This window comes from Anneissia japonica, unplaced genomic scaffold (assembly GCF_011630105.1).
Source record: "Anneissia japonica isolate Jap-2015-1 unplaced genomic scaffold, ASM1163010v1 scaffold95860_len14115_cov106, whole genome shotgun sequence".
NCBI lineage: Eukaryota > Metazoa > Echinodermata > Crinoidea > Comatulida > Comatulidae > Anneissia > Anneissia japonica.
The window spans coordinates 1-14,065 of NW_022692078.1; the positions used below are offsets into that span (position 1 = coordinate 1).

The window sequence follows — 14,065 nt, forward strand, 5'->3', positions numbered from 1 at the left end:
AATCAGTGAAGAATACATTTGTAAGCCTGAAGAATATAATTGTCTGTTGACACCCAAAACATACAATACGCCTCATTTTTATGTTTAGTGTAGACACTATTTTTTGTGCTTCTGGACCAAGTGGTTAAAGAGTAATGACCATCATATATTGTGTAAAGGTCAATGACCCTTGACCTTGAATATTTAGTCAATGCAGCAGAAGGTGGCAAAAATACTTTTAAAAAATTATCCCAAAAACGTAGATGTTGCCACTATTTTTGTCCATGTAGGCAAACTGGTTGAGGAGTTATGACCATCATAGCTGCATAAAGGTCAATAACCTTTGACCCTAAATATTTAGTCAACGCAGCTACTAGAAGGCCGTATAAATGTTTCAATAAATGTTGACCCCACAAAATCTAAGTGTAGACACAATTTTCGTGAATTGATATCCAGTAGTTGAGGATTTATGAACCGGAACATGCTATTTAAAGGCTATTCTGACCTTTGACCCTGAATATTTGGTCAGCGCAGCTACTAAAAGGTGTAAAAAATTTCCCATAATTGTTGCCCCAAAAAACCTGGGTGTAGACACTACTTTTGTACTTTTAGAGCAAGTAGTTGAAGAGTTATGACATATAACATGCTGCATATAGGTAATTGACCTTTGACCCTGAATATATTATAAACGCTTCTATAAAAAAGTGGCAAAAAATTTTTTATGACTTTTCAAATATAGGCCTACAAGAATATGCAAATAGTTCTTTTATTAGAGTTTGTTTAAGGTTAAATAGGATTTTTGTAACATTTAGCCTGTACTATATGCCTTTCCGGAGTGTCATTCAAATTTAACAACTGATCAATTAGAACAGAGCCAGAATACGCGCGCGTCTACAATCACACGTGTATGTCCCACGGGCGCACGTGTTTGTGTGTGTTTTAACGTTTTCGTTTTGTGACAACATAGCAATAATATCTAAGGGGCGGGGCTTAACGAAAATGTCCATTCTAATAATTGCAACATATTTTATAATAAAATTGCCTTCCTGAAAGACAATATTTGGTTATAGTTACTCTATGTAGTTTAGTGCATGGTATAGGCCTACCTATCCTTTCCTTTATTGACGTTTATCAAAACGTAATGAATTGGTCAAATTGTACAAAAAAAAGATATGTAAATAGAGTATAGATAGCGATTAAACAACCAGTGTACACTAGTCACACCTTATTGTGCCCCTTTGAGAAGGTTGATCTTATGAATAGCAATAATTTATATTGTTTGTATTTCAGTGGTAGCTTTAATGTTCAGCTCGTCTAATACGCCTATTCAGGCATTGCTTTTATGAGAGTATTCTTTAAAGGCACATACTGTAGGATGGAAACAATGCAAATTGAATATTCACAAGGAGAAAACGTATAAAGGTTGTAATTCGAGGTAGGCCCATTAAAACAAGAAAATACAGAATCTGACTGCAGGTTTTAAAAAGTGGACGTGCGATAAAACACTGAACTGAAACTGAATACGTAAGTAGGCATAACAATGTATTTACCATGTGACCTTTTGGCTTAAGTCCTCCAAAGTCTCATGATAATGGTTGTTATTTTGAAGTTGGTAATGTATAGTGTTTCAGCTTTTTATGAGTTCAACTCATACTTATTCTTGGTTCTACCAACCGAACCCTGTTCGAGGAACGGTTGTTAAGGTTGTACGTAAGCGGTCCCTGTCGAAGGAAATACCGAATCTGATTGCAGGTTTTAAAAAGTGGCCGTGCGATAAAACAAACTGAATACGTAAGTAGGCATTGCTTGGAGAGCCACTCAGACAGTAATTTATTTTACTTTTTGGTAATGCTGCCGGCTCTTGGGGGAAACATGGATTACCTTTTCGAATTTTCTGAATATTTTACTGTATTGTTATGATAAAAAAAAAAAGGCGAAATAAATGAAATGAAATGAAAAATGAAAATGTATTTACCATGTGACCTTTTGGTTTATGTCTTCCAAAGTCTCATGATAATGGTTGTTATTTTAAAGTTTGTAATGTATATTTTGATTCAGCTTTCCATGAGTTCAACTCGTATTTAAAGCTAAATCCTTTTCTTAAGCATTTATTTTACTAACAAAGATTATTTCTGAATTAGTCATATTAATTAGCATTATCGCCAAAAAAAAAAACGTGAGCTATACCCTTTGTGTGTGTGTGTTTTTTTTTTTTTAATTTGACTTTGTTGAATCCTAAACGATGGCGTGCATCATACTTTCTTATCTGAGATTAATCAGTAGGTTTTTCGGTATTTTTCACCTAGGCCTATTAGTTTCATAGGCGAGTCGACGTGGCCGAGCAGTACGACAGGGGCACCGCTTACGTACAACCTTAACAACCGCTCCTCGAACAGGGTTCGGTTGGTAGAACCAAAGATAGGGACTATAAATAGAGATACCTTACTTTTAAATAGATATATCTCTATTTGAATTAGAGATATATTCAGATTGAAATAGAGATTTCTTAGTTTTAAATAGATATCTATTAATAGAAATATCTCTATTAACAGACATATCTCTATTTAAAACTAATGTATCTCTAATTAAAACTAAGATATCAATATTTAAATCTAATATATCTCTAATTAAAACTAAGAAAGCTCTAATAATAAAGATATATATATATATAGACAAATAAATTATATATATATATATATTTATTTATTTATATATACATAGGCCTAAGAGAGATATCTTAGTTTTAAATATATCTCTATTAACAGAGATATCTTAGTTTTGTTTTCGATGAGGATCATTGTGGGTAGGGTGTTCTGACTATCGACAACTGAGATATAGCAAATACAATACGTTTATATGTGGAGTATATAAATCGACCTTCATTCATGCATGTATTCAAGGCGGAAGAGGCACTAATAACACCTCCCTGATAACACTGCAGATATTGATTGAAAGGGAAAATAATATCTCCCGTCGTTATTATTTTTATGTTTGTGTCATACCATAAAATGCATTGGGAGTACACATTGCAATATTAATTGTTCGGTATCTCTTACTCATTCACATCCAAAATTTAAATAAAAAATAGCAGCACAGGCTGAATAACAATTTCAGTGTACGGTGCAACTTAGGCAAATCAATACATGAATGGGTATAATTATACAATTCAATAAATGACGAATTAAGTTAGCTATAATGTACAAATTGAATTAAAAAAAACATTAACATTATTTAAGCTTAGGTTAGTTAAAGGCATTTGCAAAAATGGATACCTTTTTCGTGATTCATGTTCTCTGCGTGATCTATATGCGTGGCGTTACAAAACGCAAAGCAACAATACATTTCTGTAGGACTAATAGTAATGCTGCGAATAAAATGTAGACATGGTTAAGAGTCACACATGAAGGATTCTCGATAACTTAATGCCTTTAACAAAAACAGAAAAGGCTTTACCATTGTTGTAAAATTTGTTGTTCGGAGGCGTTGACAAGATTAGTAATAGGACTACCGTAATAAGGCCTTTGAAATAGCGCAGCACAGGCTGAATAACAATTTCAGTGTACGGTGCAACTTAGGCAAATCAATACATGAATGGGTATAATTATACAATTCAATAAATGACGAATTAAGTTAGCTATAATGTACAAATTGAATTAAAAAAAACATTAACATTATTTAAGCTTAGGTTAGTTAAAGGCATTTGCAAAAATGGATACCTTTTTCGTGATTCATGTTCTCTGCGTGATCTATATGCGTGGCGTTACAAAACGCAAAGCAACAATACATTTCTGTAGGACTAATAGTAATGCTGCGAATAAAATGTAGACATGGTTAAGAGTCACACATGAAGGATTCTCGATAACTTAATGCCTTTAACAAAAACAGAAAAGGCTTTACCATTGTTGTAAAATTTGTTGTTCGGAGGCGTTGACAAGATTAGTAATAGGACTACCGTAATAAGGCCTTTGAAGAATTCCATTCGATAAGGCAGAATCTGAGTAGGTTACCATTCTCTACCTATTCAAACAGAGGTGTACGGTAAGAATGGCCCCGGAAAAAGTGGCCGAGGAAAAGATGGCCCCGGAAAAAACGGCCCCGGTAAAAACGGCCCCGGTAAAAATGGCCCCAAATGACAGGTAGGTAAAAATGGCCCCAATAATAAAATTCTGTATTAAAACTGATTTAAAAAAAATCATTATATGCATTTTTTAAACTGAAATAATATAGTTTTTAAAAGGAATCTAACATCAACTAAATTGCCATTACCATTTTACTTTTTGCAGAAATTAAATATTCAATGATAAAATATTCAAAGATAAAAAAAAGCCATGAATAACACTTTTTATTTTTTTTTCCATTTAAATGTTAAAAAATAGCAACAACGTAATCAATAAATCAACATAAATCATGCATTTATAATACTAAAATAATTTATTTGTGGCCAATTTCAAGGAAGCGGAATCACAATTTTCCAGAAATTCAATCCGGGTATTGGTAAACCCCACAAACAATGAGTTTATATGAACATCAAATTATTATTTTTTTTTTTTTAGAAAAGAGAGTTCTACAATCGTAATTAAAGGGTTTAGATGGGGTTCGCAGTGTGTTTGGAGGATTGTGGTGTATTTGCCAGTATTTTTTCACAAAATATCAACATTTTAACCCAAAAATAGGTATTGATATACCAAGTGAGTCAATCACAATTGAATTGTTTGGTTTTCTACAGTGTGTTTTGGAGGTTTTTGGGATTTAGCAATACCATTTGATCCTACCATAATTACTTTACCCTCACAATTACACGCCATTTTAATTCTTAGCATAATTACCATATTTACATAACTATGTATATAATATAATATCTCAGTTTACATTATTTAGTATAGTTTTAGGCACTTAAATTTACTTGGTAGGGAGTAGAAACAAGTAGAAAAAAGTAAGCAATTGAATAAGTTGCTTAAATAAATGTATTCCTTATTCAGCTTACTTTAAAAATAATGTTTGAGTAACAAATACTTCTTTGAAGTATTTTGAAGTAAGCAGACCATTTGTTAAGTAAAGTAAGCCTCCCTTTTCCCATACATGAACTTGTCATTCAAACACACAATTGATCCACATGCCTTAACTACTGTTTATTTGCACTGTTTATAACATGTAAAGTTATTTCATTTGATACTAAAGTAAATTTTGTGGTTATCTATGAGTTGCATATTTTGGTAGTTGAAGTACTGTATGTATGTCATTCCTCTAATTTTTTAGTGGAATAACGTTTTTAAAACTTATTTCAACTATCAAAAAATGTTCAATGGCCGTTGTTTTCTGATAATCTCTCAGTACATTATTTGCATCTGTTGTGTAACTGTATTTGTTATTGATTCAATTCTTGCTTATTACAGTATTTCAATATTTAAAGATTTTTTCATTGGGGCTATTTTTACCTACTTGTCATTTGGGGCCATTTTCCCGGGGCCATTTTTTCCTGGGCCATTTTTTCCGGGGCCATTCTTACCTACATTCAGTATTCTCAAACAGACGGTAAGAAAAATCAGTTTCTGGTTACCATGATTACTGTTATTATATTATGCCAATACTGGGCTTCTCAACATAAAAAAAAATCCTAGGCCTGGTATTCAGTCTAATTTTCCAGGTCATTTGGAGCAGGGTACTTAAGCCCTCCTGCCGAACAGACCAAGGGCCAATAGCGTAGGTATGGAAAACGAAAGGGGGGAGAGTCCCCAACCAAGACTAACGGTTATAATAAGAATATTACGATATTTTTTTTGTATTAATTAAAGTAAAGAGGTACATAATATGTTGTCTCACCTCTGATTGTCATAGCCTATAACGTAAAACTTCTAATAATAGGCCTATCATTGGGTTACATATTCTTTAATAGTTTTTTTTTTTTTCGGGTGGGTTACTATAAGAGTAGGCCTACGTTATTGGTTACTATATTAGAGTAGTAGTAGTAGTTTGCTATTACTATGCTTAATGTAGGCACTTGAAAATGTAAACCCCCAGCATTTTGCCTCAGCAATTTATAGAAATAAATAAAACGAATAACTTTTACGACCTGCTCAACATCTACTTCTCTAAACATAAACTATGGCGGAAGCTAGTGTAGATGATGTGGTGTATAAAACTACATTTCAACTAACATTAGGGGGCAGCATGTGTACACAATGTCAGGACACCAATCACAGGTGAATGGCTACAATTTTTTTTAAGATGATAAAGCTGAAGTTTGTATGACAAGAATTTCGTCGGTGTTTACAAAGCAAACCAGGACGAGGCATTGTTAGTTGGACATGTCCCAACTGAATTATCAAGAATTCTTGCTGAATTTCAAAAAACAGTCAGATACTTTTATAAAGGTGGAAGTATGGGGAAAAGATTCCAGGAACATGGACTTGTGGTTCCTGGTCGTTTAGTAGCTATCTCTGAAGGAAAGTCGGAAAAATTTTGGTCTATATAAATTTTACACTACGAAGCTAAGTAACAGTAGTGTACATACACGTCCAAGTGTAAACTACAAAGAATAACAACTTCTGTAAGCATGACGTAATCTCATGCAGTGTTTGGTTCAATCTTGAATCGAAAAGATCAATGTCTGGTCACTAAACAATGTGTACAATCTTGCAAATATATTTTTATCCAACATCCACCCCAGCGTATCATTAAATTTTCTTGACTTGGCATCAGCCACTTGACTCTTTACCCTGGCAACTGTTGGGCTGCGATCAAGATTCTTTTGGAAATGCACCAACCCCAGATTTGTTTGGCTAAATTATAAATTGAAAACCATAACCATTAACCATTACAGGTTAATGATTTGTCAGGCATGTGGTTGATATTTGCTACTGCGGTAGTGTTATCAATTTTCAAAACATGAATATTTGAAAATGTTGAGCAAAAAATGATTGTAGTGCAAAAAGGCAGCCAAAAGTAACTTATTCCATTTTAGCGAGATATAAAAGTTGTTCTATTAGCATTCCACTTATGTTTGTTATGCCATTCGATGCACCCCAACCTTAACCATATGCGTCACCAGTAATGATAGTCATAGTTGGTTTTTATCTGCTGGTGTTACTTTCCATGTTTGGTATGTTTTTTCAACCACCATTTCAATTCAAATATTGCACCATGTGAATGGGGTGTATTACAAACCCAAGATTAGATAATAAATGTATTGTTACATTCACAGCTTCAATGGCTTCTTTTTTAGTGGGTGCAATACTTAACGTGTTATCTATATATTACATAATTGTATGATCATTGCTTTTTAAAATACCAAATGCTGGTTTCAATAATTTTGTAAATATGTGTGGCCCAGAGATTAATCAGTCTGGTAAAGCTTTGTACTGCCACAATGCGCCTAGCCACTCAAATTTTAAATATTATCTATGATTTACATCAATTGGCACAGTGTAGAAGCCATGTAGGCCTAACTCTTTTGTTTTTAATTGCTTAGCAATTCCAAAGTGTCCATATAAAAATGATGATATGCAAAGTATTCATCGACATTAGATAGGTCCAGAATCATTCTGTAGCCACCATAATTTTTCTCTCTTGTGAACACGTTAGAAATAAATTCAAGATTATTCGTTATCTCAATCACCTTTTTAAACGCTACGGTAGCCTCTGTATCTCCTCGGTTATAATATTTATTTCATGTGGCTGTAATTTTAAGGGTGAGGTGCATATCTTTACAATGGTGTTGTTGAATTTATAAATTCAAGTTTATACCCTGAAACAATTTTTAAAATATTTTTATCTGATGTAAGAGACTTCCACATATTAAAGTATGACGTCAATCGACTTCCAATACACTCCAAATCAGTGGTAGTCATGGCGGACAGATAACATTTTGAAATATCTTACAGATTTACCTCGCACACTTGATGTGTTGGAAGGTTTTTCTTTTGCTGCTGCTTCATTTGTTCATTGAAGGTGCTGTACGGGGTTTCGCCTTTCGCCAAAAACATGCTGACTGGTTTTTCCACTTTGTCGTGACAGCAAACCAAACTCATTCGGTTTCTTGAGTAAAAATGTCTTTGTGTAATATTATGATATGGTTTGTATCTGACACTGCCAGAGCGGCTTCTCATTAGTCGTGCTGTTTTCTGTTCCTCACCCACTTTCTTAACAAAAAGCAAGTCATCTCCAAAGAGAAATTTATTATTGGGGCTGATGGTTTGCACAGGCCCATGTAACACTGATTAACATCTGGCTTTATCAAGTTTCTCAACTGGTTTAATTAAAAATTCGCACTGGCAAGTAATGCTGCTGTACCTTTTTGTATTTTGTTTAAAGTTATCTGTATCAACATAGTATTACCTCATAAATGGGGTAATTCCCTTCATCAGAGGCTTTTGTGCTCTTTTGATATTTTTTAGATCTTGGATTTAGATTCTGTCAAGTTATGTGGCTGACTTTAGAAACAACCAACTTGGTAGCATTACTGGGTTGCAAATATTTCTGAATAGATCTTAACAAAATTGAAAGAGGTAAGGATATTGGAAGAAGTTTAATAACAGTTATTAAAAAGAGTTACTCTTTTTGAAAAGATATAGAATACATAAATTTTGTTAAGAAAACTAATAATCAGACTAAAACAATATGCTGCCTCACCCTACAACCCACAAAATTTTGAAAACTTATTAAACAAAGAAATCCAATTTAACATTAATGATCAATTATTTTTTGAAATGCTATTAATGGAAATTAGATCAGCCTCAAGTGCCAATATAAAACGAAAAGCAAACAATGAAGAAAATAAAATTGAAAAAGAAATAGTGGATTATAATATTTTAAAAACGAAAATGGAGAGAATGTCGTAGAAAAAATAAAGGAAAAAGAAAATGATTTAAACGAAATCAGAAAGAAAAAAAATAGAAGGAGTGATGATTAGAGCGAAGGCTCGCTGGTTTCAACAAGGGGAAAAACCTACCAAATACTTCCTCAACATGAAAAAAGGGCAATATACAAAAAATACATTTCGAAAAATTACTATAAATAATGATGATTCCTTATATAATTCTTAAGCAATTCTATAAGAAACTAAGCGATTTTATGAAGGGCTATATTTGAGTAGAAAGCTAAACTTGGAAAATTTATTCGAAAAGGCTAATTCAAATATTCTAACCTTAAAAGATAAGCATCTTATTGATGCACCAATCGCCTATCAGGAACTGTCTAAGAAAAACGAAAAATGGGAAATCCCCTGGTCTTGATGGTATTACAAATGAACTTGATGGTTTTTTACAAATGATTTTTTTAAATTCTTCTTTATGGATATAGGTCATTTCTTCCACAGATCAGTTAAATACTCTTTCTCATTAGGTAAACTTTCGATTACACAACGGCATGGTCTCATTACATTACTCCCTAAAGGGGATAAAGATAGGACTCTCCTAAAAAATTGCCGACTTATATCTCTTTTGAACACATCGTACAAATTGATTTCATCTTGCATTGCTGAACGTTTAAAAAAGTTCTTCCTTATCTAATACACGAACACAAAAAAGGATTTATATCGGAAAGATTTATTTGAGAATATATACGAACAACATTCGATTTAATGAAAGCAGCCGAAAACGACAACATTCCAGGTCTATTCTGGCAATTGATTTTGAGAAAGCCTTTGACTCTGTGTCCCATACCTTTATTAGAAAAGTTCTTAAACAATTTAATTTTACGGAGATTTTTCAGAAATGGGTTAAAATCTTATACGAAGACGCAAAGGCGTCGGTTATAGTTAATGAGTTTATATCAGAGGCTTTTCCTATTAATAGAGGGTGTAGACAAGGGGATGGACTCAGCCCTTATCTGTTTTTGTTATGTGCAGAAGGGGTCTAGGCCCGTTACCACCTGGCCTGTTGCCACCTGGACTTTTGCCATCCGGGCTTTTTCCGCCCGGGCCCGTTGCCACCCGGCCCGTTGCCACCCGGCCTTTTGCCACCCTAGGCCCGTTGCCACCCGGCCTCTGACCAAACGGCCTTTAGCCACCCGGCCTTTTGCCACTCTAGGCCCGTCGCCACCCGGCCTTTTGCCAGCTAGGCCCGTTGCCACCCGGCCTTTTGACACTCGGCCCGTTGCCACCATATGACCTTTGCCACCCGGAACGTTGCCACGCGGTGCGTTACCACCGTAGGCCTGTTGCCACCTGGCCATTGGATTGATTGTTTGGCAGATTGTAAACAATGACAATTAGTTGCGTGTAACCGTCATGAAAGGCACACATGTGAAGTAGTCCTGATTAGCGTTCTATCTTTATTTGTATGTATTCAGACGTACATATGTATGTATATGTTTTCTGATTATGTACTGTACTGTTTTTAGTTAGTGTGTATGTGTATATTTTTTTTTACATTTTTTGTGAAGGTGGAACATCATGAATTAAAATTCTTGTAGTGTTATAAATTTAACAGGTTTTTTTTATTTGATTTAATGGGGGGGGGGAGGGGCTTAAGCACCCACCCGTTCTTGAGAACGAGTAAATTCTGGAATGATATCCTTGACGCATGGTCCACTTTTACTAAGGTTCATAAAATAAAGAACTAGTTTGATGCCCGTATATGGTTTAACGATAATATAAGTATTGATGACAAAAGTATATTCTACAAACAAAACCTGGTCTGAAAAAGGCATGTTTTTAATTTGTATGAAAGTTTTCATTTGTGTTGATCCAGCAAAATAAAAAACAATAGTACTCACACTACGTTGTTTTTTTTTTTATTTTGCTGGATCAACACAAATGAAAAATGTCATACAAATTATATTTGGATCCAAATGAATTTATTTCAAAACATGTTTTTAATTGATGATCTATTAGATTAAACTGGATCATTTTACCCTTTGCATGAATTCATAGAAAAATATCAGATAAATGTTGATTTCATAACTTAATTTTAATCCAACACATGTGGATAAAACTAAGGATATGCCTTTTAATTTAGATGTTATTAAAGATGCGAGAGGGGCTGGTAGAATATACGATATACTATTTGAAAATAAAAGGGTCAATTAAATGTATAAAGAAAAATGGTAAAACAGAATTGAATACTGCCATAAGATGAAGAATGGTCGATAATTAATGCTACACCCTACAATTGTACTGTCGATATACGATTAAGATGGCTGCAATATAGGATAATACATAGGATTTTAGGAAACAAAAAATGTCTGTTTAGAATTGGTAAAGTTCTGAACAAAATGTGTACTTTCTGTAATAAAGCAGTAGTATCAATTTATCATATATATTGTGAGTGTGAATATGTAACATCTTTTATTGAAGATATATGCAAGTCCATTAAGGACCAGTGTAACATTAATATTATTATAGATGATAAAATGCGCCTATTCGGCATTCAAAGTACTAAAGAAAAGGCACTGAATCACATTTTTAAAATTACCTCAGGGTATCACATTTATTGGAGAAAAAGGAACAATGAGGGACCAAATGCAAATCAATTTTAAAAAATACTTAAATCGCATTACATAACGGAAAAATGCATTGCTTGTGTTAATTTAAAAAATAAGATCTTGGGAAACTAAATGGGATAAGTTACATTTTTTGTTCAAGTAATTTGTCTTTTATAATACATTTTATTTTTTTATTTTATTTAAATTTAAAGAAGTAGTTTATACTACGATATTTATCAGTGCAATAAGATAGCAAAACTGAAGGCTGATTGGTAAGAACCAGCAAAATTTTGCCCAGACTTTGCCGATTTCTTTCTCAAAATGTTCTTATTTTGTTCTAATTTTTACACACCTTTCAAACATACACAATTATTATTTTTTTTGCAGCAGCATATACTGTATTATAGGGTATGGCCATGAAGCTTATTCCTCCATGGTATTATATAGTCAATTTATTCCTCCGTGGTCAAACCTACTGCAAATAATACATAATTCTCAATAGTGTTAATCTTTGTCTACACTTTCAAATTTCATCACAAAAGCATCACATAAAACTTGATGCAACATAGAGTTGATCAAGTTCAACTTTTTTTATACAATTTGATGATATGTGATATGACGTCACCGTGCCCATATATGGGCAAATCACATTTTGTTGTCACATAAAATTGGATAGTGTAAACAAAGCTTAATATTATAATAATTTGATAAGAAATTAAATAGTAACTAAAAATAGCAAATGCAAATGAAGTAAGCTTAATGTATGTAATTCCTGTTGCTATTTACGTTTGTATAACTATTATAATCCATGCCTTCAATAGGTTATATCATAATTTATCGATAATTATAATAATAATAACAATAATAATAATAATAATAGGGCCAAATAATGATAATACAAATTTCATTTATTAATACAAATTTAAGAACTATAAAGAAATGAAATAACTTTGTTTATTCTGTATGGATAGCATTATCAAATAAGTTTCAATGGATAATAACATTTATTTTTGTTTTATAAAAAAAATTAACGAAAAATCTTAGCTTTGTGAGTTTTTACTTTAAGTAATTAATTGTTTATATTATTTAGATAATTTGCTACCTACATTTGTATAAATATTTTCTATTCACATTGAAATAACATTTTCCATGTTATCATTATTTTTATGCTAAAGTTTTGTTAATAACTAGAAAGACTGGGTAAAAAGAAGAAATCATGTAAATACTGTTGTTACTTGTGCACTTGGTTTAATAAAGACTTAATAAAACAGATGATATAAATCTTGATGTATTTCTTGTTTTTAATCAAACAGACATGTCCTAACCACCACACGGTGCTCCATGCCAATTAATTGCTTTTGGGTATTAATTAATACCTTAGTGTAGGGCCTTATGTCATTGTGTTCGCAATTCATGTTAATTTTTATTTCAACAATGTTTTTCTGACTCAGAATTTTATACTGAACAAAAAATAAACTTTTATACTGAACATAAATTAACGTGAATTGCGAACTACCCCAACGGAAACAAACCACCGATTTTCAAATACTAGTACAAAAATTATCTATCTTTATATATGTATAAATAATATGTATTAATATATATATTATTTCATATTTCAGTTATCCTGACGAAAAGCATGACTGACAATAAACCTCAACAAGTGCGAGTGATGTTGTGGACTATTCCAAGAGCACTTTCCACGGCATTTACAAAATGTATGAGCCACTTGGACAACGTAAAAATCATCTTCGAACCATACCGTTGCGCCGTGAAGTATGGACCGGAACGTACGTTCGTATTGCAAAAAGAAGCGCAAGAGTCATTTGAAAAAGTCATGGATTCTGCAGCGCAGATCAACCTAGATATGGGACTTGACCACAACTTGTTTACTTTCAAATGGGTTAAGGAAACATTACTGGAGGGCGATTATCCAGGTAAAGACGTTGTGTTCTGTAAAGACATGTCTCAACCAGTAGCAGCCAACTATGACCTCATTCCAAGTGGATTTCGCCACACCTTTTTAATACGTCATCCACTAAAGCTATATAAATCATGGTATAAACTTTTTTCTAGAGTTGTGCCAGAAGATTCTCAGCGTATAGACGAGGTTTTAGAGATGGCCGGATCCAAAGACTACGCGTACGGAGACCACTTTCAACTATACGAGCATTTGATATCAAATGGAATTGAACGAGAGCCGATTATAATCGATTCAGACGATCTGCAGTCTGATCCAGAAGGGATCCTTCGAAAGTTTTGCCAAACACTGGGCATCAAGTACACTGACAAGCTACTCTCTTGGGAGGTGGGTGATGGTCTTGTTCAGAACTGGGCAACATCTAAGTTACAGCTACAAAGAGGCAAACTGATTGGGGCTTACCAGAATGCTTTCGACAGTACCTGTTTTAAGAAACAAGGGCCATTGCCATTACGTTCTGAGCTAAGTGAATATGCTCTGAAGTGCGTTGATGTAACCATGCCAATATATCAGAAAATGTACGAGAAGCGTCTACGTCCTTAAACGCTATGAAGATTGATTTATCTTATGCCATACATTCTTTTTAAGTAAAAGTTATTGCATATACCGTTTTGTAAATTAAGTTTCATCAATTTAATTCAAATTATTATTAATATTTATTAATAAGTAATTAAATAAGCATAC

The 14,065-nt window shown here is 33.2% G+C and overlaps 1 protein-coding gene across 4 annotated transcripts; it reads left to right on the forward strand.

Moving 5' to 3' along the window:
* The first annotated feature begins 1,286 nt into the window (after positions 1–1,286).
* LOC117100161 (branched-chain-amino-acid aminotransferase-like protein 2) lies at positions 1,287–14,044 on the forward strand. 4 transcript variants are annotated; one of them, XM_033239735.1, is made up of 3 exons: positions 1,287–1,503; positions 8,373–8,483; positions 13,023–14,044. In XM_033239735.1, exon 3 carries the CDS (start codon positions 13,040–13,042, stop codon positions 13,922–13,924), a length of 885 nt encoding a protein of 294 aa, XP_033095626.1. In that variant the 5' UTR covers positions 1,287–1,503; positions 8,373–8,483; positions 13,023–13,039; the 3' UTR covers positions 13,925–14,044. The 4 variants fall into 4 exon arrangements, with proteins under 4 accessions (XP_033095626.1, XP_033095624.1, XP_033095625.1 ...); XM_033239734.1 differs by lacking the exon at positions 1,287–1,503 and adding an exon at positions 1,571–1,770; XM_033239733.1 differs by lacking the exon at positions 8,373–8,483.
* The last annotated feature ends 21 nt before the right edge of the window (positions 14,045–14,065 follow it).